This window comes from Anomaloglossus baeobatrachus, chromosome 3 (assembly GCF_048569485.1).
Source record: "Anomaloglossus baeobatrachus isolate aAnoBae1 chromosome 3, aAnoBae1.hap1, whole genome shotgun sequence".
Taxonomy (NCBI): Eukaryota; Metazoa; Chordata; class Amphibia; order Anura; family Aromobatidae; genus Anomaloglossus; species Anomaloglossus baeobatrachus.
In genome coordinates, this window is record NC_134355.1 from 191,570,713 (window position 1) to 191,593,189 (window position 22,477).

General features: G+C 40.7%; 1 protein-coding gene across 8 annotated transcripts in view; it reads right to left on the minus strand.

Moving 5' to 3' along the window:
- The window catches only part of ARID1B (AT-rich interaction domain 1B), a 572,492-nt gene that overhangs the window by 433,334 nt on the left and 116,681 nt on the right, over positions 1-22,477 (minus strand). For 7 of the 8 annotated variants that reach the window (XM_075339666.1, XM_075339669.1, XM_075339671.1 and 4 more), the window contains exon 3: positions 14,891-15,037. The exons of the other annotated variant lie outside the window; for it this stretch is intronic. In XM_075339666.1, coding sequence (XP_075195781.1) covers positions 14,891-15,037 — 147 coding nt within the window. The remainder of the gene's footprint in view (positions 1-14,890; positions 15,038-22,477) is intronic. 8 annotated transcript variants of the gene reach the window in all.

The window sequence follows — 22,477 nt, forward strand, 5'->3', positions numbered from 1 at the left end:
GACTTTATAAGCAGGAGGGAAAGGGAAAATCCATTTCACTCTCGCTGGCAAGCTCCATGGGTCCACTAAAACCAAATCATTTCACCGGCCTACATTCCAATAGTTTTATTATCAAGTTAATTAATAGACTCCTGTGCTAATATGCTAATATCTAAATGCTAAGCAATTAATGGTGCTGAACTATAAATGGCCTCCTCTTTGCTCTTGCAGCAAAATCTTATCAAGGAAATGCAATTCTATCAGTTCAGTGATTTAACACAAACTTGGTGAGGTTAATATTCCCTGGCAAACGCAGAGTGTGGCAAGGTTTTTAATTAACCTTCTGTGAATTAAATAGGAAGAAACACTTGAGAACCCCACAAAACCCAATCATGTAAGCTGGATACACACAGGCTCAAGGCCTGGTGGAAGTGTGATTTTTCCATTGTGACCCATGTGAGGTTTTGGCGAACCATTGTATCAAGCTTCATAGGAAATGCTGAAATCTAAGTTGTAAAAATACATTTGATTTTGGTTTAGACTAAATGACTGACATCATGATCTCTATTTAATAATTACCAACTCCAATTTTTTAAGATGAAAGTTCACCTTTTAACAACCTTTTTAATAGAGATAGGAAAATCGATTTGCAGAACTCTAGTCCATCAGGTAAGCATGAAATCTGTGACCGCTTTATGGAAGACTTGTGAATTGACAATTACCAGCTCTTCTTTTGATTAGCTGGGATGAGGTCATGCCTGCCCGGTTAATGAAAATGCGATCTGGGGATGACCGTGGGTAAGTGGCAAATCGCAGGCCCCCGATCACATATTACTAACCTAGCTGATGGACCAGGGTCCTGCAAATCGATTCTCCTATTTCAACTTTTTACTATACATAGATTCTGAATTCTGTGGCAATTTTTTTAATATAAATTTTATAGTAGTCGTAGCTTTTTTTGTGTATATTAAGAGAATTGCAAATCTCTTGGTTAGTCAATGTTCACGTGAACTCCTCTCTATCCCCTCCTGATGAAGATTGGTGACCCCAATAATTGAAACATACGTAGGGTGTTTATGAGGCATTATATCCTGGTTGGTGGTGTGTACATGGGAATTGTGGGCTGGTTCATGTATGTTTAATAACAATGTAAAAAGCTACTGTTCTATGTTATCAGCCCCAGCTATGGGTGTATTATGCTGTATCATGAATGGTGTGCGTCAACATATGCAAGTGTACACTGTCTATGAAATTTGTACTAATATGTAATAGTGGCACCCTGCAGGGATCATCATTAACCCTATACCATGTCACCTGCCATCCAGTGAAGTTGTAACATCTTTTAAATTATTGATTTGATGATTTTATGGATCCCCATCACTTGTTTTCTAATATATGTATTTGATTTTTGCACTTCAAAAACTCGTCTTGTTTCTCCTTGAATTTTTGGCCAAACTACAGGCATGAATCAGTCTGACACCATTATTTTAGCCCTGTATTTTATTTTTCAGAGGAGAGGAAACAAACTTTTAAAAGGCTATCAGGGACTATGCGCCACAGATGATCCAGTCCAAGAAGTCTGTCTCTCTAACTAAACTCACCCACACTGACAGGTCTCACGTTATATGTGTCTATGTGGAGAGACCAGAGTCAAGGGGAGCGGGGAAGAAGCCCCTGAGAGAGGAATCTTTGACTGAGCACCCTAGTCACATTATCCATGACTTGTTTATGTAAAGTATGCTTTCTCTAAAATGCCACAGTGTTTCAGAGTAAAAACATAATATGCTGCAATAAAAAGCCAGTGTGTGAGTCATGCTGCCCATGTTCAGGTAGCATGAATCAGCTGTCAAAATTCCCTTTAGATTATAATATCTGATGACAGATTTGCTTTTAAAATGCATGAACTAACAACAAATCGTAGACTTGATGAGATTGGAGTACTTGGAAAATCATTGTTAAAATGGCTGAGTCTAATTCTACTTTAATATCAGGATTATACATAGATATGGATATAGATTTTCAAAATAATCCAGCCTCATCAAGTCTGAGTTTATTTAATATTGTATGCAGTTTATATTGTTACCCCTACACAATATTTGACATAAGTTAACGTCAAGGTCGGGAAGGGGTTCCCGAAAAAATGAAGCAAACTTGGGTCATGGCGATCATGCGGGTACAGGAGCTGTGCAAACATGATCACCGCCGAGAACTCGGCCCTGTTGTGCCCAAACTGCCCCTGGCTGTTAAACTCCCTAAAACCCCATAGCATGTAGAAGGCTGGGAGAGTGAGTTTGCTCACTCTCCTGTTCCCAATTAGGATCTTATTATGTAATCACAGGGCCCAATCGTTGCCATGGCAATCCAAGGTCAAATGAACACCGGGTTTAAAACCTACGATGCTAGGAACATGGTCTAACAGGCATTCTGTCAGTGTCACACTAAACAATGAAATGTATTGCAATGCTTGTGCATTGCAATACATCATACCAGTGATGAGAGTAATAAACGTTAATGTCCCATATAGGAACATGTGGGACTGGGTGCTGGGAAGGTCTAATGAAACTGTGACAGACCTTTGCGAGTGTTCCTCTGCCTCTGTTGGACCTGGTGTGTATCTAGTCTCTTCTCCTTGGTTGCCCTATGACCTCTGCCGCCAGCATTGTCAGATGGGAATTTTTGTACTAATTGTTTGAATAGGGCCTTCCGGTATTGCACCATTTGGAGCATGGGTCGAGAAGGGTGAACAACCATTAAATTAGTGTTGACCAAAATGCGTATAATGCAAGACGGGAAGGAAGGACAAAGTCAGCCATGTGTGCCAGACTTCCAACAGCCAAGACTTCCCTCTCCCCACCAGGAAGACAACTCTCAATCTCCTCCTCTTCAGCCAATCCACGCTAAACAGATGAGATTAAGCTGATGTGGGTAGTACTCTGTACAGCGCAGGCATTTGTCTCCTGTTCCTCCTCCGCTTCCTCATTAGAAAAATGAAATGAGGCTGGGTTGGGTAATATCACCCTGTGTACTTTCTTCTTCCATCTCCACATGCACAGCTTCCTCTTCAATTGTGAGCAGCAAGCATTTGAGTAGACACAGAAGCGGGATGGTTATGCTGATGATGGCATCACCACTAGTCACCATATAGGTTGATTCCTCAAAGATGTCAGACATCGATACCCACCACTTGTCTGTTAGGTGCAGAGACTAACCAGAATACCAATAAGCATGTTGTAGCTGGTATTCTACTCTTGCCCTCTGCTGCTCAGAAAGCCTTGCCAATATGTGTAATGTGGCATTCCAGGGCGTGGGCACATCGCACATCAGTCGGTGAGCTTGCACTTGCAATCACTGCTGCAGCACGGTCAAACTGGTGGCAGCTGCAGCTGACTTGCGGAAATGGACACACAAGCAGCGTACCTTCACAAGTAGCTCAGGCAAATCTGGGTAGCTTTTCAGAAACCACTGAACCACTAATAAGAATGTGGGCCAGGCATGGTGGAGCTTTCAACAACTCTGCAGTAGTGTGCCGTTTGTCACCTAAAGAAATAGTGCTTCCAGCTTGTGACTGATCTGGACGACAGTGGGACCCTAATGGAACTGGGTCCCACAATCCTAGGAGTCAGTAGCACATGTGCCATTCCAGGGTCCGACTCTGTTCCGGTCTCCACAATGTTAAACCACTTTGCAATTAGGGAAATGTAGCATCCCTAGCAAAAAGCAATTGGCCATGTGTTGGTGGTTAGGTGGACCATCTCGGTAACGTTGTTGGTCAGGGCTCCATCTCTCACCGCCCACTAGAGCTTTGAAAGTAACACTAACTTCATTTTATAGACAATGATATTGGCTATCATACATAAATTTGACTTCTCATAGGTCGCTTTAGAAGAGTCCACTGCTTTACTCTTACACATGCTTGGAAGTTCTTAGCTGTGTATTTTGGGTCATTATCTGGTTGGAGGACCAAATACCTACAACTCAGACAAAGCTTTCATATCTGACTCCAGCATGCATGGATATAGACTTGAGATTTCATTGTACCCTGCACAGATTCAAGACACCCTGCGCCAGATGCAACAAAGTAGCCCCAACACACAACTGAGCATTCTCCACGTTTCACAGTATTTACAATGTTCTTTTCTTTGTATGCTATTTTTTGGTATCTGAACACGGAGGTGATGTGACTTTCCAAAAAGCTTGTTTTGCCTCGTCTGTCCAAAGGACATTCTCCCAGAAGCTTTGGGGCTTGTCAATATGTAGTTTTGCAAATTCCAGTCTTACTTTTTTATAATTTACTTCCACAGTGGTTTCCTCCTTCATCGTCTTTCATGAAATTCACTTGAGCAAAGACTGCGACAGATGTTACAATCTGACACTGATGTATCTTGATATTGGAGTCCATCTCTAATATCTTTGGAATTTGTTCTGGGCTCTTTGGTTATCATTCGCATTATCTGACTCTTCATTTTATTATTCATTTTCCTCTTCCAGTCATGTTCAAGGAGGTTGGCTAAAGTCCCATAGACTTTAAACTTCTGAATAAGTTGTGAAATTGTAGGAAGAACAAGATGTTTAGAAATAATCGTATAGCCTTTACCTATAACATGTTTGGGGAAACACTTTCTTTCTATTCTCCTGAGACAAGTCTCTCCTTAGATTTCTTTGGCCCATGTACAGTGTGATACACAAAAGGATATCATAAGCACAGTGACTACTTTACCCTCATTTAAAAAGGCACAATGACCGATTAAGAGTTTGTACACACCTGTTGTGCTTATTACAGGATAACTTTTTTTATGTCCCAAATTATTTTCAATCTTTTATAGGGGTACCATTATATTTGCCTACGCTATTTTAGTTTGTGTTTTACTTTTTTGTTGACCACAATTCAAAAGCAATGTCAGATTTTTATTAGTCTATATTAAGTTTAAGTTAATTTAAAAATGACATGTCAGTTTCAAAGTTATTTCAGTGACCATTGTGGGTTTTCATTACTTTACCAGAAGGGTGCAAACAATTTTGTCTATATCAATAAAATATGGAAAACATTTCATCTTACATGGGGACCTTATTGTATGTATTGTAACTGAAGAGCTTAGCAAGTATGTACAGATGTACATATATTATACAGTTATAGACCAGGCTGGTTTGTTCTTTTCTTAATGGATACAATAACTATCAGGTTTACATATACAATTCATGTGCGTTCTATAGTTCAAGTGGCACTTACATCTATAACACTAAGAAGGTTACCAAGTTATTAGAATGGATATATTTCTTTATGCTTCTAGTAACTAAAAGGAGCTTTTCAACATTTTTTAAAAAAAAGATCTTGTTTATGTGTCTTGAGCTTCAAACACATTAATAAAGAGCAACACCAGACAACCCACTCAGTGCATTTTATGCTTTTTTAAAAGGTGAAAAAAGCAGCCTTTTTTGTATTCTGATAACTGCCCATAAATGTGACAAATATACTTTTTAGAGATGGTGATGACTTAGGTGTCCATCCTTACTAATAGTCTTCATCAACAATTATTTATGGCAGATCTAATCTACAATGGCTTGAATCAGAGCGCTTAAAGCACCACTCCAGCGTTTGTTTTTGCACAGCTGGAGGAGTGGTGCTTTAAATGAAAGTCTCCTGTGATTTGTGAGCTGCTGGCAGCTCCAGAGTGTCATGGTTGGTGCCAAAGGTCACAACTCAATACAAGTTTATGAGAGCCTCGTTCTTGCTCTCCTAGAGTTGTATTGAGAAATTGTAAAAACGCAACTAGCTTTAACTCTGAATTTATGGGCCCGAGATGGCGATGCAGGAGCTGTGCAGCAGTGAAAAACTATGAAGCCGCCTGAAAGGGTATGATACAGTAGACAGAAGACTTGTACTTAAAACGCCACTCTAGTGTTGGGAAAAAAAAACAAAAACACCCAAACGCTTAAATGAATGACAAGTTTTAATTTGTCCCACAAACTAGTTCTGAAAGTTATGTTAATAGGAAAGGACAAACTCTTGAAATTCAACAAAAGAAATTATTTTTTTTCAAGTATTTTTCTTATACAAAAAAAAAACAAATAAAAAAAAATATCACATATGAGCTATATCACATATGAGCTATAATCTAATGCCAGTTTCACACATACAGCATTTCACCGAATGCCTGATCCGGTACACATGCAGTACAGTACATTCATTTCAGTGGAAGCGCGACACCATGTGTTTGTGTGCTTCAGGTACAACCGCGTTTGTCCGCATGGTGTCGCACTTCCACTGAAATTAATGTACTGTACTGCATGCGTACCGTATCAGGCATCCGGCGAAATGCTGGATATGTGAAACTGGCCTAAATCTCAACGTTTTACAATAAAGTATTACTTTGCCACTTTTGTAACTGACTATAGGGTGCAAAATGAAACCTTGAAACATCTGGTATCACCTTTGTCATTACAATCCCCTGAATAAATGTTTTATGTCATTTATACAGCACACTGAACACTCAAACCAAAATCCAACAAAAACATTGGATGAATAGGTTTGTTTGTTTTTTTTGTTGATTTATATTACACATGCCTTCAAAAATTAACAAAAGGATATACAATACACGTACCTCAATATGGTAGCACAAGATAAAAGTTTTGGCGAAAAAAAATAAAATGTAATGGCTTGAAAAAATATAAAATAAAATAAGAGATGAAAAGGTGGGAAGAAAATGATGCTACCTTAAGGGGTTCGTGCAGCCTTCTACATAGAAGAAAAAAATAAATAAATACTGCTAAACTAAATTGTGCCTTACAGATACAAAAGTGGCAATAGAAGGTCGGGTGACTTTAAACCACAGAAGTATTAAACTCTGCTCAAAGTTATAAGTCATAAGTAGCATAGGCTTACATGTGTGAAATGTTTTTTTATTGTTTTTTTTTTGTAGTGACTGACTGTATAAGATTAAAAAAAGTATACAAGTAACTCAGAATGCATAGAAGAGACATCTATGGAGTCTATTAAGCCGTTAAGAATCTGCAGTAACGCATGCAATGAACGTGGTGTGATCATTACAGGCCAATGTCGGGGTGGGGGAGTGATTCTTATCAGGTTTCATTTATCATGGGTTTCAAATTTATAGACTTTGCATAGTAAAATCTCAATTTTCTATAAGATTTTTATGTCACAGACAGGGCACATTAGTAAATTTCAAGATAATTATGATAATGTGCCATTTATCACAAGTTTCGAAAACTTTGTATGTCATCATGATTTGTCAAATTAAAAAATAATACTAATACTTAGCGGTAAAGGTATCTGCGGACACATCCTAACCTTCTGTATAAATCAGAAATCCAGCCTCAGCATTTTGACCTTAGCTGAAAATTTGTTAAACATCAAATGCATACCCTGTATTCTTGAGTAATTGAGAATTAAAGTGTGCTTATCAAACTTTGTATGTACAGGATAGTTATTCTCTAACATGTTTTGTAGACTTCTAGGGGACCAGGTCCTTGGAGCCCACAAGCTCCCACGAGGTAACTTTCTAACACGCAGCTCGTCAGGTGGAAGTTCTCAGAGCAGTGTACGGGGCTTATAGAAAGTCTATGAGCTGGTACATAGAGTAAAGTAAGTGGAGATTGTACATCGCTCAGTGAACACACTGATGGGCATCTTTTTGAGTGATCAGGACCTGGAACCCTTCCCAATCTACGATAAACAAAAAATGGGTTGGTTTCAGGATGCGTTTCATAGAACTGAAAAAATAATCCCCCAAAAAAAAAAAAAGGCGAAAAATATAATACTGAATAAAAACAATTATTTGCTAAAAATCTCATTTTTGTATTTTAGTACAGTTGGAACAAATCTGTGAATTTTCACTTTTTATATGATGCATGCCAATTTCAGATCGTGCTGGCTCCTTTTTCTCTGTTATGACTGTAGTTATGCTACAATTTCTGGTGACTGACCATCATGGTATCATGCACGCCTGATTTTGGTTTGCAATGTATTCCTCCTGTTGGTAGCTGTTCAGATTCAGTTACCTCACCCCTTTCCACAGGCAATGCTAATTAAGCACCATTCTTGGATCTGGTCCACCTTTATCAATGGTTGCTGTCTGGCACTGGGAGGGTCAGTTCTGATATAGTCCTGGTATGTGTAGAGCTTGCTCCACATGCTGGGACCTGGGCTGGTCTCTATCCACAATTGCCTTTTTTGCAACATGGAAGCGGCTATATACAGGTTACAGGTATGTGTGCTCCATTATGGTTCTGCTTTTAACTTTATCTAGGAGGCCGCATGGCACATGAAATACAGAATATAGAGTAGGACCCCCCTATTGAGATTTGCCGTGACGTTGGCAGGGGTGGCTCAAAAAATTGATCAATTATTTGCTAAAAATCTCATTTTTTTATTATAGTACAGTTGGAATAAATCTGTGAATTTTCACTTTTTATATGATGCATGCCAATTTCAGATCGTGCTGGCTCCTTTTTCTCTAACATGTTTTGTAGACTTCTAGGGGACCAGGTCCTTGGAGCCCACAAGCTCCCACGAGGTAACTTTCTAACACGCAGCTCGTCAGGTGGAAGTTCTCAGAGCTTGGTTTCAGGATGTGTTTCATAGAACTGAAAAAATAATCCCCAAAAAAAAAAAAGGCGAAAAATATAATACTGAATAAAAACAACAACATTTGAAGACTCCATTGTTAAAAAGTGGTCACTAAATAACATTTTCAATTAAAATTATAATTTGTTTTTACATTATTTTATCTAACAACAAAAAAACAAAACAAATAAAATAAGATTTAGGCTATGTGCACCCGGCATCTTTGCAGTATTTATCCAGATGAAGTCACTTCAGGGAAAAAAAAAAATTGGCAGTCATTTTCCTGAAGCGGCTTAGCCTGCGATTTAGGCTAGGTTCACATTTCCGTCAATTTGTATCAGTCACAATCCGCGGCTCTGGTAAACAACGGAATCCGTTTGGCGGATTCCGTTGTTTCCCATAGACTTGTATGAGTGGCGGATTGAGAGATGATTTTGCGTTGCATCCGCTGCGCGGCGTATCAGCTGTTTTTGGACTGACCACCGGGCGGAAACAATGCAGAATGTAACTTGTTTTGGGTCGTCAAAATTAATGCACTGCGCAGGAATCCATCACAATCCGTCAAGCTTTTAATGTTTGTCTATGGTGCTGGATTCCGTCGTAATCAGTCTTACGACGGAATCCAGCGCTGTATTCAGTCATGCTCTACTGAGCATGCCCAGCATGTTTTGCACACCCACTGGGCTGTCCCAAACACAAACGGATCATGACGGATCCGTCAAAAAACGGACGCACAGCGGATGTAACGGACGCGACGGATCAGTTTTTCACAGGATTCCTGTGAACAGAATCCTGTGAAATAAGACATCCGTTGCGTCAGTTGACATTAAAAAACGACGGATCCGTCGCTCAGTCGCAATGACGGACCTGACGAATTTAAAACAACGGAAATGTGAACCTAGCCTTAGCTGTTCTAGCCACGGATCCTCCACCTGCATCTTTTACCCTATAATGCAAGAACAGAAAGCGGATGCTGCTGGGTAGAATGAGCAATGTCACTTATAACTGCTTCAAAGATTTCGAACCATAAAGCGGTTAAAAGAAGTGAGACAAAACTGAACATGTGCACAGCAATGTCATGTTGACATTGCTGTGCATTATGTTCATTTTATGGGGCACATTTTCAGACGTATTTTAGGTGTAAGCTACCTGGAAAGACATTGTGTGCACATACCCTTATGTTGAAGTTGCATGGAATATTTTTTGAAAACCAAATGTTACCTGATTTTTGTCTCTGCAATTTAAGCTTATAGGTCCCCAGACACATTATGCCCTTTTTGACCCCTGCTCTCCATATGCAAATTATGAGTGTTATCTTATGGTATTTGCCAGCTAATAAAATATTTATTGTTATCCCTTAAACCACAATTCTCCGGGTTTTTTTGGTGAATTATGCCTGTGGTGGGTTATTTACCTATTTGTTTTACAATATGATATGCCCTGCTTTAGTACTTTGGATCGTTCTTCTGTTTATACATTATGCTGCAGTCTGGTGAACCATCAAATGTGTATGGAGTCTTCCAAACTCTACCTGACAGATTTTAGTGGAGAGAAGAATCAGACAGTTTAAATTTAAATGCTGCTAGGGGCTTTATCCCCTAAAGGGAAGCGGTCACATGGAAAAATGCTAATAAGGGCTCTTGTCCACTTGCAATTTCTATGTGCGAGTGCGATCCAATAAAAAAAAAAAAAAAAAAAAAATCAGATCGCACTCGCACCAGTATTAATCACTGAGGCCGTGTCCTCTAGCTAAATTTTTAAACGGCACAACTCGTGCTCTTGGTAAAATTGCAGTATGCTGCGATTTGCACTGAGTCTCAGCTCTTGCACCCCCATGCAATCCTATAGGAGCGAAAAAAAAATAAATCAGAATTCGGGTGGCATACGCATGTCATACAGATGGTATACGCATGTCACACGGATCCTTGACACTTGCATACCCCGTCGGACTGGCTACCGGAGGAATCTCCAGTAATACCAGTCGTGGCCGCGGTTACATGCACTGAACTCCGGAGCTCTCACCTGAGCTCCAGAGTGCAGCCTGGACTGAACAGCGAGCGCCAAGTGATTGATTCCCCGGTGACTGCTGTTCAGTTCATGACAGCTGCAAACAGACCAGGCTGATCTCTGGAGCTCAGGTGACAGCTCCGGAGTTCAGTGCAGGTAACTGCGGCCAGGCCTGGTATTACTGGAGATTTCTCCGCTAGCCAGTCCTACGCTGCTTGCATAATACTCACATAGCACTCGCATGACGCTCGCATGTCATACGGATGCTATGTGAGGAAAAAACAAACAAACACCGTACGCAGACCATACGCAGATCATACACAGGACACTCGACTCACATTTGTAGTGGAGGATCGCTGTGAATTTTTAAAACGCAAGTGGAGAAGAGCCCTATACTGCAGATATGGGGTTAATCTGCAGGTAATAGCATTCTGAACCTGCACAATGAACCCCTCTGCCAGGAGGAAAATAACTATTCCTCCAGGCAGCATTGCAGGTTCAGTCACGGCTCTATGTATGTAACCACACCCCCGCACTAACTGACCGCCTCCTCTAATGTTCAACGGCTGTCTATCAGTGCAGGAGGTGTGGCTACAGCAGCCGCTCTCCGTACACAGAATGGTGACTGAACTAGGGGATAAAGTTCTTTTTCTCCTGGCAGCGGGATATAACATGAAGGCGCCAAGCAGGTTCAGAATGCTATTGACCTATTAATCCCACGTCTACAGATTAATCCCACACCTCAAATTAATAGCATTTTTCCACGTAACAGGTTCTCCTTAAACAGAGGAATACTTAGCTAATCGTTCATTTGCATAAGCCAGAAGAGTAAGGCTATGTTCACACACTGCGTTTTTGCTGCTTTGTTCAGCTGAAGATTTGCCTTGGTTTTATGCAAATCCATGCTAAGAAAAACGTTGCTTTTTACAGACCCAGCAAAGTCTATGAGATTCTGAACACACACACACACACACACACACACACACACACACACACAGATTTGCAGAGTTTTTAAAAGAATGAGCATGTCATTCTTTGCAGCATTTTTGAAACGGTTTTGCATTGAAACAACTTATGTTGTAGAAAAACTGCACCAAAACGGCTACAAAAAAATGCAACAAAATTGCACCAAAACCGCATATGACTCCCAGGAGACCGCCTGCAACAAGATCAGGTTTTGGTCGTGGCAAAAACTCCTTGTGTGAACATAGTATTACAGTGGTGAACCCTCCAGAATTGTCCATATTTCAGTATTAATTTATCCTCAAACTACCGTATTTTTCGGACTATAAGACGCACCCTGGTTTTAGAGGAGGAAAATAGGAAAAGTAAATTTGAAGCAAAAAATGTGGTCATGACACACTGTTCTGGGGTGAGGATCTGGGGGTAATGTCCCCAAATTCTCAGCCTGGTAATTATCCTCCTGCCTTGTATATACAGTATATGTCCCTCATCCTGGTATAGTCCCCATCCTACAATATACCATCATCCTGGAATATGGCCCCATCCTGCTCATAATATACCCCCATCCTGGTATACGGCCCGCATACTGTGGCACAAAAAATATATAAATATATATATATATATATATATATATATATATATATATATATATATATATATATATATATATATATATATATATATATATATATATATATATATATATATATATATATATATATATATAACGTTCATACTCACCTTACCTCACTTCCTGCAGCATCGCTCATCCGGTCTGTCTGTCTGCAGCAGCGCTGGAGTGTGGAGCCGGCCACGATCCCTGCAGCATCGTGATGTCGTCCTGTTTCTGCCGGCAACGGCTGCGTGTGGACACGTGCGCAGTGATTACGTCATCGCTGTGCGCACCGCTAGTCTCCACACAGCCGCCGCTGGCACAGACAGGAGGACATCGCGGTGCTGCAGGGATCGTGGCCAGTGAGTTATACTGATTCACTGCCCCCAGCGCTGATGATGATACGCGGGGGGCAGTGAATACCGCCGCACATGATCACTCCAGGCTGTAGTTTCCAGGGGTGATCATGCGGGCGTGCTGTTTAATATGTGCGCATTCCCCGCCCATCACCCCGCCCACCCGTCAGCGCTGCTACAGCCTGCTAGTGCCACCGATGACCCGCTCCACCCTCATTCCCCGCAGCCCTACATTCAGACTATAAGACGCACCCCCCACTTTCCCCAACATTTGGGGGGAAAAAAGTGCGTCTTATAGTCCAAAAAATACGGTATATCAAAATTTCACAGAAGTCCTAAAAGTAGATGAAGAGAAACAAATAAATGAGTCAAAAATAGAGATACATTTTTTCAATAGAGGAAAATGATCCAGTGTGTGTAGGAGTGCAAAGTTTTTAAACGTTAAAGGGAGGTGCCACATTTTTTATTTTTGTATTAATAGTGATTATGAAATCAACCATTTTTAATACAAAATAAATTAACTGTTTATTTAGTTTTTATTTAATTCTAGATTTACTGAAGCACTGGGGGCTGCCATCTTGGATCTGCTGGGAGTAACGACAGTTACTCACCTCCTTTATGGCAGGCCCCTGTGCATTCACTCTGATGGTCGGGCTCCGACTCTATAGGTAATACAGGACAGGTCCCTGCTGTGACCTGGACGCACCCCCTGGGCTGTCCAGATCACAGCAGAGGGAATAGATCAGCGCCATCTTTGTGGAGCACAAAGCATATGATGTGTGCTTTATTTTTCCCCCCTGTCACCCACCGGGATGGATGGGTAGAGTACTGGTGGCGTGCAGATGTGATTGCACCGTAACTGATCCTGGCTGCTCCCCACTCTGCAGTTCACCCCCTGCCGCACTCTGCCGATCACCCCCCACCTGCCGCACTTTCACCCTCCCCCGTACTCCGCTCACAGCCCCTCTGCTCACACCCCCTCCCCATGTGTGCTCACCTCAGGCCTCCACACCTTGCTGCTATGTACTGTGATGGCTGTCAGGACAGGCTGCCGGGGGCGCAGGTCTGAGGTGACTGCAGGTGGCTGGGAGTGGTGATCACGGCATGACATCTGTAGTGCAGTGCCGCTTAGGCTGCAGATCACCCCTCCTTGCTGCATGTTACCTCGGACTTCCGATCCTGGCTGGCAGCACAGTATATGGGAAGCGAGATACAGTGGGGCATAGGCAGAGGGTCACCGAGCGGGGCATAGGGAGAGGGTCAGCGAGCAGGGCATAGGAAGAGGGTCAGCGAACAGGGCATAGGGAGACAGTGGAGCACTATGTAGCTGGCCTTAGTGACACTTTAGACATATTCGGATCAGTTTGCGTCCACCAACAAAATGGCTTCGCACTGTGATCCTAAACTTCATCTTCCCTTATCCTTATGGAAACACCCAGATTGGGAGGGGGAGCTGTGATATCACACACAGGAGAGCGGATTCTGCCCACTTTACTGCAGCTGTAATGTGTGTTAGTTCTACAGTAGGATTTCTGTAGGATTTCAGCAGCTGCTACCCCTAGTGTTTAAGAGTGGAAAATATCAAACTTGGTTTTTTTTTTATCTTTTTCTCAATTAAAAAGAATTTTATTTGAACCGAACATGAAAGTATTAATACTTTATTTTTTCAATTATTGAAAAAAAATTTTTTGGACGACACTTTCCCTTTAAGACAGTGTGATGGAACACTAATGGTAAAAACGACCATACCAAGATGAAAATCTCAAATAAAAATGGATATGTGAAACTGACCTTATGACCGAACCATACAATTAACATGGGGTTAATTAAAAGGTCTTGCGTGATTTGTACCATAGTTATGTGTGAGTTAAAATTGGGACGGGAAATCATTTGTTTTACAGCACCAACAATGTGCATGGGATTTTAGGATGTCTCATACATGAAGTCACAGTATAGATTAACTAGCATGCGCAGACTGGACTTCCCCAGCTGATCAGTTTATGCTGCAAGTAACAGCGACTTTAACCTACCCCGACACACTTTTTACAACTCACTTGCAAAGGGATGTGGCCTAGCAGGCAAGTGGGTGTGATTTGACAGCATGGGATGTGACCTAAACTAAAACTGCGCATTAAAAGATTAATACTGGCGCAAAGTAAGAAAACTTATCAGGAACAGCGTGACCCATTAATACTTTCTAGCCACATTTGCACTGTCAAAAAGTAAGTAATTTTTAGTAAATCTGCCCCAATATAATATGTATAGCTGCAAGATGTCTGGTTCGTATGTAAATGGATATTAGTCTGTATTCTGGAGGTAGTCTCTTCATTTCTGGTATTTTACACAGAAAACATAGCAATTGGGGTAGAGAAAGGCAGCTGTTGTACTCACCTGCTGGGATTGGTACCGCTGCTGGTTCTGCGACATATACTGACCCTGGGACTGCGGATACGGAGGCTGTGACTGCTGGCTGTAATATGGCTGTTGGCCTTGTTGGCAGTAGCCACTAACACCTTGCTGACCGTACTGAGGCGGCATCTGTTAGAAGAGCCAAGCAAAGTACACATGAGTCATGTTGAATGGATTCTAACCATTAAGCCTTATTCAGACTAGAGCTCGTGTAGATGTTCACTCACATTGTCAGTGGTATTTTACAAGGCGTCTGTTTTATGCAACGCCAATTTCGTGCCACACACACACTTCACTGAATGAGCTATTGAATTAAGATGCTATTCACCATCAGTTATGTCCTTGTCAAACGCCAACATTTGTGGTACTGGAATACAATGATGTTCGCATTCACATTTTCTAGCTGCTGCCTGTAGCAGGATTTTCACACTATGTATATTAGAAATGTGTTAGCAGTATATGCACTCGCACTTTGTAACATACTTTTAATTTAGTGTGGAACTCTTTAAAGTGGTTTTATGATGTAAACAAGCCATCATGTATACTGATGCAAGGACCACCACTAAATCACTCGAAAAGGGGACTTGTGGGCCAAGTCACCTCCTGTAAAACCTCAGCCAAGGAAATTTTCATCAGTGCCACAGACTTGAATAAAGTGGCATTGTACATGTGCACCCTGCTACTTCATTCACCTTCGCCTGGGCTTGTGGCTAAAGAGAATGGTGATCGATGGGAGCCAGTGGACAGGCAATAGCTTCCACCAACTGGAATACATATTTAAAGGCTCAAGGACCACCTAACAATTCATTAAGATATACCAAAGAAATTAAATGACAAGATTGTATACATGTTAAAACCACACTTTTTCAATCAGAATATCCATATATTTTTAGCTTTAAAATAAGGACATGTTGGGTTGATGTCACGTGGGTAAATGGCATGTATGAAAAGAATGGATAAATGAGTGATCAACCACCATCAAAACAGAATTGTTAAAGCCTTCAACCAATTAGTGCAAAATACGTTTACTGGAACTATTCATGGCAGCGGCAGAATGTTAAAGTCCAAAAATATTCTTTGTAGTAGTAAGAGTCGTCATATATATGAAATATTACATGTGAGGCCACAAAGCATTTATTCTTTTTTGGCTATTGCCTCGGATGAGTAACACTGTTCTCTACATCACTTGGGACAGCCCGAAGCATAAAGCACTAAAATGTAATGAACACAACATGTTTCAATGCAGCCATGCAAATCAAGAACAGCCAATGTGAGCAGTTACATCAGATTTAAACATGGACAAACAAAAAAACAAAACAAGAGATCACATTCACAGCAATGCAGTGTGCTTCCACCACCCTCACTCATACCTCATGCATTTTAACAAGCAACTGCATTAGAAGATAAATTAAAGCGTGAATGGTAAAACAGACCATAAGGTATTCTCAAGGGGCAAAAAAAAACCCCAAACATTGTTACTGATATGTTTTGGTGCGTTAAGTAGAGGAACCTAAAATGCCCCTTGTATCACATAGTTGTGGTTGTCAGCTTAACGTCTAAAACCAAGTGTGCATGACAGGGAAGAGATTGGACAAGTGGCCGCACGTACAGGAAGACAAATCCACTGCAAGATCCAAACAAAGGCAACAAGAAAAGAACCTATCTGGCATGTCTACATATTTAGTGTAGGTTAGTGTTATTTAAAGGAATGGATGGTTTACAGCTCAAGAGCCACACCTGATACAATCATCAAGAACATTGGAGAAAAAACATTAAAGTTTTATCAAATTGTTCAACTGCATTAAGTTTCTAAAAAGAGATTGACTTTATTGGCAGCTGGAATCCAAAAAGGTAACATCAGTTAATGGTATAAAAAAAAAAAACTCTGCACTCAAAAAGGACGGTGAATAGACTGTTTTTAATTCTAAAATAAAAAGTTTGACTTTTCGGCCCTCCATTGTGGACCTTCATCAGAATCGTCAAAAAAAATATTTTTGATTGCCATTAAAATAGTTTAAATACATTCTAAGTGCAGAGTTTATTTTACATCATTGTGCAGACTGCACCATATTATATTGACTTAGCGGAGTGGTGTATTTCTTGATCATGGTTTTATGGTATATCGCATCAATATGTCCATTTGATAAATCAAAATATTACTCCGCATTAAAGTTCCATCTATAGTAATTAGTGCATAACTACATTAATTTTTGTAAAAAAAAAAAAAAAGGGTCCTCAGCAAGTCAAATGATTAACATGGTGCAACACAGCCTTTAACAGTAAAGAATCCCTCCCTGTCTATGATGATGACTAAGTTGTATTCTGTTTTAGGCCTTCTTCACACGTCCGTGTCTCCGATACGCGTTTAGTCAGTTTCCTCACGTGCCGGAGACACGGGCACACGTAGACCCATTAAAATCAATGTTTTGCCATGGACAGGGTGTCTGTGTGGAGCTACGTGTGCCCCACACATAGACATGTCAGTTTTTCTCCGGCATCACAAGTGTCACACAGACCGCACACAGACCACACGGATGTGATCCGTGTGACACGCACCGGAGAAAACACCAGTGTCTGTGGAAAAAAAAAAATTTCTATACTCACCATCTCCAACCCTACTGTCTCTGGCACTTGCTTCCGACACCTGCTCTTTATGCTCATTGCATATTCACTCCACTCCGGGCCGAAACCAGCAGCAGTGAGGAGTTGGCAGGACTGGAGACCGCAGATCAGCACCACGGAGAGCAACACCAGGGACAGGCGAGTAGAAAGTTCCCGTTCTCCTTGTATTATCACGGATAGCACACAGAGAACACACATGTGCCATAAACACGGCACACGGAGGACAATACGCACCTTTGACACGTCCGTGAAAAATGTGCGCGATTTTCACGGATGTGTGAAGGGGGCCTTAATGGGAGGTTATTGAGTATACTAAAAAGGAGTACCACACTAACGACCTGGGTAATTAATATGCCAATTGCGTTCCAATTTCTGCAGTTGATAGAGGTTAAATATGCATTGTCCTTAAAATATCTAATTTATGAACAATTAAAATAAACAAGAGTAAAAACTCGATGCATCTCATGTAATGGAATATTCTGCCGGCAGATCAGTCAAATTTACAAGGAAGTTTAGATGTCAAAATCTTGTTAAAAAAAAAAAAAGTAGTTCCATGAAAACATGAATAGATAAAAGTATAGATATATTCTATATGGCCCAGAATTTCTTACAAGACCACTCCAGAGTTTTTCTCTATTTCACTGCTGGAGTGGAATCACTAATATAAGGGTCTTGTTCATAGTAATATACTTAGTTTTCTTCTGTTCTCGGCTCCTATCCGGTCTTATGCAGTTTGTGTCCTCCTGGATGGCTCCAATGGTTGCTGGGCGAGTGGGAGGTCAATGTAAGTCTATGAGAATCAGAAGGAGGCTCTCAGACTATTGAGTGCTTGTGACCGTTAGCGCGTTATTCCGGTCAGTCAGAAGCTTCAGACACAAGATGGGGGTGTGCAACCGATGAGGTGGTGACAAGAGCAGAAGATAGCGGCTGGTAGGTACATTACTAGGCACAAAGAAAATGCATTATTTATACCACTAACAGTAAAACAATTAAAAAAAACACACCAAAGTGGTGCTTAAAAGAGCAGCATGGGGCATTGCCAAGTGAGCATGCATAGCCAGTATCTTGATTTTTATCGCAATCAAGAAAAAGATCACCCTACATACTACTCACTTCTCACAATTAATTTTGAAGGTTCTGATATACCATGACTTATGGTTGCTAAGCAACAAATCTATATTTACACTAAGTATATTTTAAGCATAACCCCCTTCCTATCCAATCTGAAATATAAATATTATTAAAAAGATCTAAATTATCTACCCCCTGAATCTTACTTCCGTGCTTCAATCTACGCTAACCAGTTCAATATGCAGGCATTTATAAAATCCTAATAACTCGCATATTTATGCAGCAATTTAAATGTTTGTGTGTTTCCCATAGATTATTAGTTTTTAATGAATGTCTGTTGCCATTAAAGCCACAGACATTTTTATATGTAAGAACACCCATATGCTTGAGAAACACACTTCATTCATTGACTTGTGCCCATATGTTTGGTTTTGAAATATCACATTTCAGTAGCAACTCTGCGGTATTATTTTAGGCAGTTAGGATAACACTTAAACCAGTGTTAAATAGACTGCAATACTCTGACAGAACATTAAACATATTTTCATTAATCTCGGAATATGTTGTTTTTGTGCTCATTTTGTTGGCTTTAGTTGAGCGACAAATGATTTTTAGCAGAGAAAAAGGCAAATGGAGACAATAAACAGATTTAGCACTCTTTATCCCTAAGTGTTTAAAACTTCAGATATTTTGCTACTGTGTGATTTATTTATTCACCAGGTGTCACAGTGTAACCATTTATTGTGGTTTTCAAATATAATATCCTGTATAGTTAAAAAGACCCTGTGAAATAATATGTATGTGGTCCATGGAATAAGAAATTCAGTTAATGAATTTGATGAAACTATTACATTTTTCACATATCAAACAAATACTTAAAGAGTAATTCCAATAAATCTGTAGCTTTCCCAAAACTTTAAAATTAATGTGGGAGGTGCTGCTAGCAGAAGAGGCGGGTATTGTTGCACAACCAACCACGTCCTGCCTTCAGTCCCATGTCACTGCCTTCAGCGTCGTCGCGACCGTCGCTGCTACGATGTCAAACACAAGGATGCATGTGGCGCAGCGGGATAGCAGCGATCAAAAAATTAACTGGGATATTAGAGAGCTAGCAGCGATCTCGCAGCAGGGGTCTGATCGTTGTTACGTGTCACACATAGCGACGTCGCTGTTGAAGTCGCTGCTACGTCACAGAAAATGGCGATTTTGCAGCGACGTCGTTGTTGCTGTGTGTGACACCACCTTTACTGTGGCTCTTGGGATCAGTTTGATAACATTGTGCTCTATGCAGAAAGGTGTGAAAGCCCCACTTTACATTAAAGGGGTATTCCTATCTCCAAGATCTTATCCCAATATGTAAAAGGAACAACAACTGATACCATAAATTAGAATTGTAGTATAGTTCTGATTTAGCTATGTCTCTTACCTCATGTGCAAGGCATTATAGCTTAGGTATCTGTGGTTATGACCACAAGTATCGAACTCCCTAAATGAGTAGTCGTAACCATGGATACCGGAGCTGCAATGCTCTGCACATTAGGCAAGAGATATAGCTAATGAAGAGAACTATAATATACTATATTTCTAACTTTAGGTATTTGCTTATATAGTTCTCTCAATATGCAATAGGCATAGGGATCTCGGAGATGGGAATACCCCTTTAAAGGGGATTTCTCACTAAGTTAATTTTAAAGTTCACAATCAATAGGCTCCAAAATTGAATGTGATTTACAAAAAAAAAATAAAAAATTAAAAATTATAAATGTGCCCCTGCTATGTACTGTGTAATGGCCGTGTCTGACCGTACAGGGACATGGCCTGATCATACCACATCTCCTATGCAGGGGAAGAAGCAAAAGAGTGTACAAATATTACAACATATGATAACATTCTTTTTGTAAGGTTACAAGTGAAAAAGTTTTGGTACCGTGTTAGCCAGTTGAAAAATTATTGAATGTTCCCAGTGAGAGGAACAAAATTATAATCTTGTGATACCTTTTAATGGCTAACTAAAATAAAATAGTGATGTTACAAAGCAAACTTTCGAGACATCTTAGGTCCCTTCATCAGACATGGTATGAAAAAATAGCTGAAGAAACACAAATGTATTTATTGAATTCTTAAATAGCTTTGATTAGTGGTGTGAGAGGTTTATTTTCCCAATATTCATGTAGGATCAGAGGTCTGGTGAGTCTCTAGAATAGACTCCTCAGATTTTGTAATGGGTCATAAATCCTCCTGACAGGTTAAGTCCTGTGTCCACAGAGTTAAACATTTTAATGAATTTGTACAGTCATGGCCAAAAGTTTTGAGAATGCTACAAATATTAATTTTTACGAAGTCTACTGCTTAAGTTTTTCTAATGGCAATTTGCATATACTCCAGAATGTCATAAAAGAGTGATCAGCTTAACAGCAATTACTTGCAAAGTCAATATTGGCTAAGAAAATTAACTTCAACCCCCAAAACACATTTCAACATCATTGCATTCCTGCCTTAAAAGGAGCAGCTAACATTGTTTTAGTGATTGTTCCATTAACACAGGTGTGGGTGTTGATGAGGACAGGGCTGGCGATCAGTCATGATTAAGTAAGAATGACACCACTGGACACTTTAAAAAGAGGCTAGTGCTTGGTATCATTGTTTCTCTTCAGTTAACCATGGTTATCTCTAAAGAAACACGTGCAGCCATCATTGCTCTGCACAAAAATGGCCTAACAGGGAAGAGTATCGCAGCTACAAAGATTGCACATCAGTTAACAATCTATCACATCATCAAGAACTTCAAGGAGAGAGCTTCCATTGTTGCCAAAAAGGCTCCAGGGCGCCCAAGAAGGACCAGCAAACGCCAGGACCGTATCTTAAAACTGTTTCAGCTGCGGGATCGGACTACCAGCGGTGCCGAGCTAGCTCAGCAATGGCAGCAGGCTGGTGTGAGTGCTTCTGCATGCACTGTGAGGCGGAGGACTGCTTGAGCAAGGCCTGGTTTCAGGGAGGGCAGCAAAGAAGCCACTTCTCTCCAGAAAAAACATCAGGGACCGACTGATATTCTGCAAAAGGTACAGGGAGTGGACTGCTGAGGACTGGGGTAAAGTCATTTTCTCAGATGAATCCCCTTTTCGATTGTTTGGGACATCTGGAAAACAGCTTATTAGGAGAAGAAGAGGTGAGCGCTACCACCAGTCTTGTCTCATGCCAACTGTTAAGCATCCTGAAATGATTCATGTGTGGGGTTGCTTCTTAGCCAAGGGAATCGGCTCACTCACAGTCTTGCCTAAAAACACAGCCATGAATAAAGAATGGTACCAGAATGTCCTCCAAGAGCAACTTCTCCCAACTGTCCAAGAGCAGTTTGGCGCCCAACAATGCCTTTTCCAGCATGATGGAGCACCTTGCCATAAAGCAAAGGTGATCACTAAATGGCTCATGGAACAAAACAGAGATTTTGGGTCCATGGCCTGGAAACTCCCCAGATCTTAACCCCATTGAGAACTTGTGGGCAATCATCAAAAGACGAGTGGACAAACAAAAACCAACAAATTCTGGCAAAATGCAAGCATTGCTTATGCAAGAATGGACAGCTATCAGTCAGGATTTGGCCCAGAAGTTGATTGAGAGCATGCCAGGGAGAATTGCAGAGGTCCTGAAGAAGAAGGGTCAACACTGCAAATATTGACTTGCTGCATTAATTCATTCTGTCAATATAACCTTTTGGTACTCATAATACGATTGCAATTATATTTCTGTATGTGATGTAAACATCAGACAAACAATTAAAAACCAGAGGGCAACAGATCAAGTGAAAATATAATTTTGGTGTCATTCTCAAAACTTTTGGCAATGACTGTATTCCCAGACCCTGTGATGGCTCTGCGA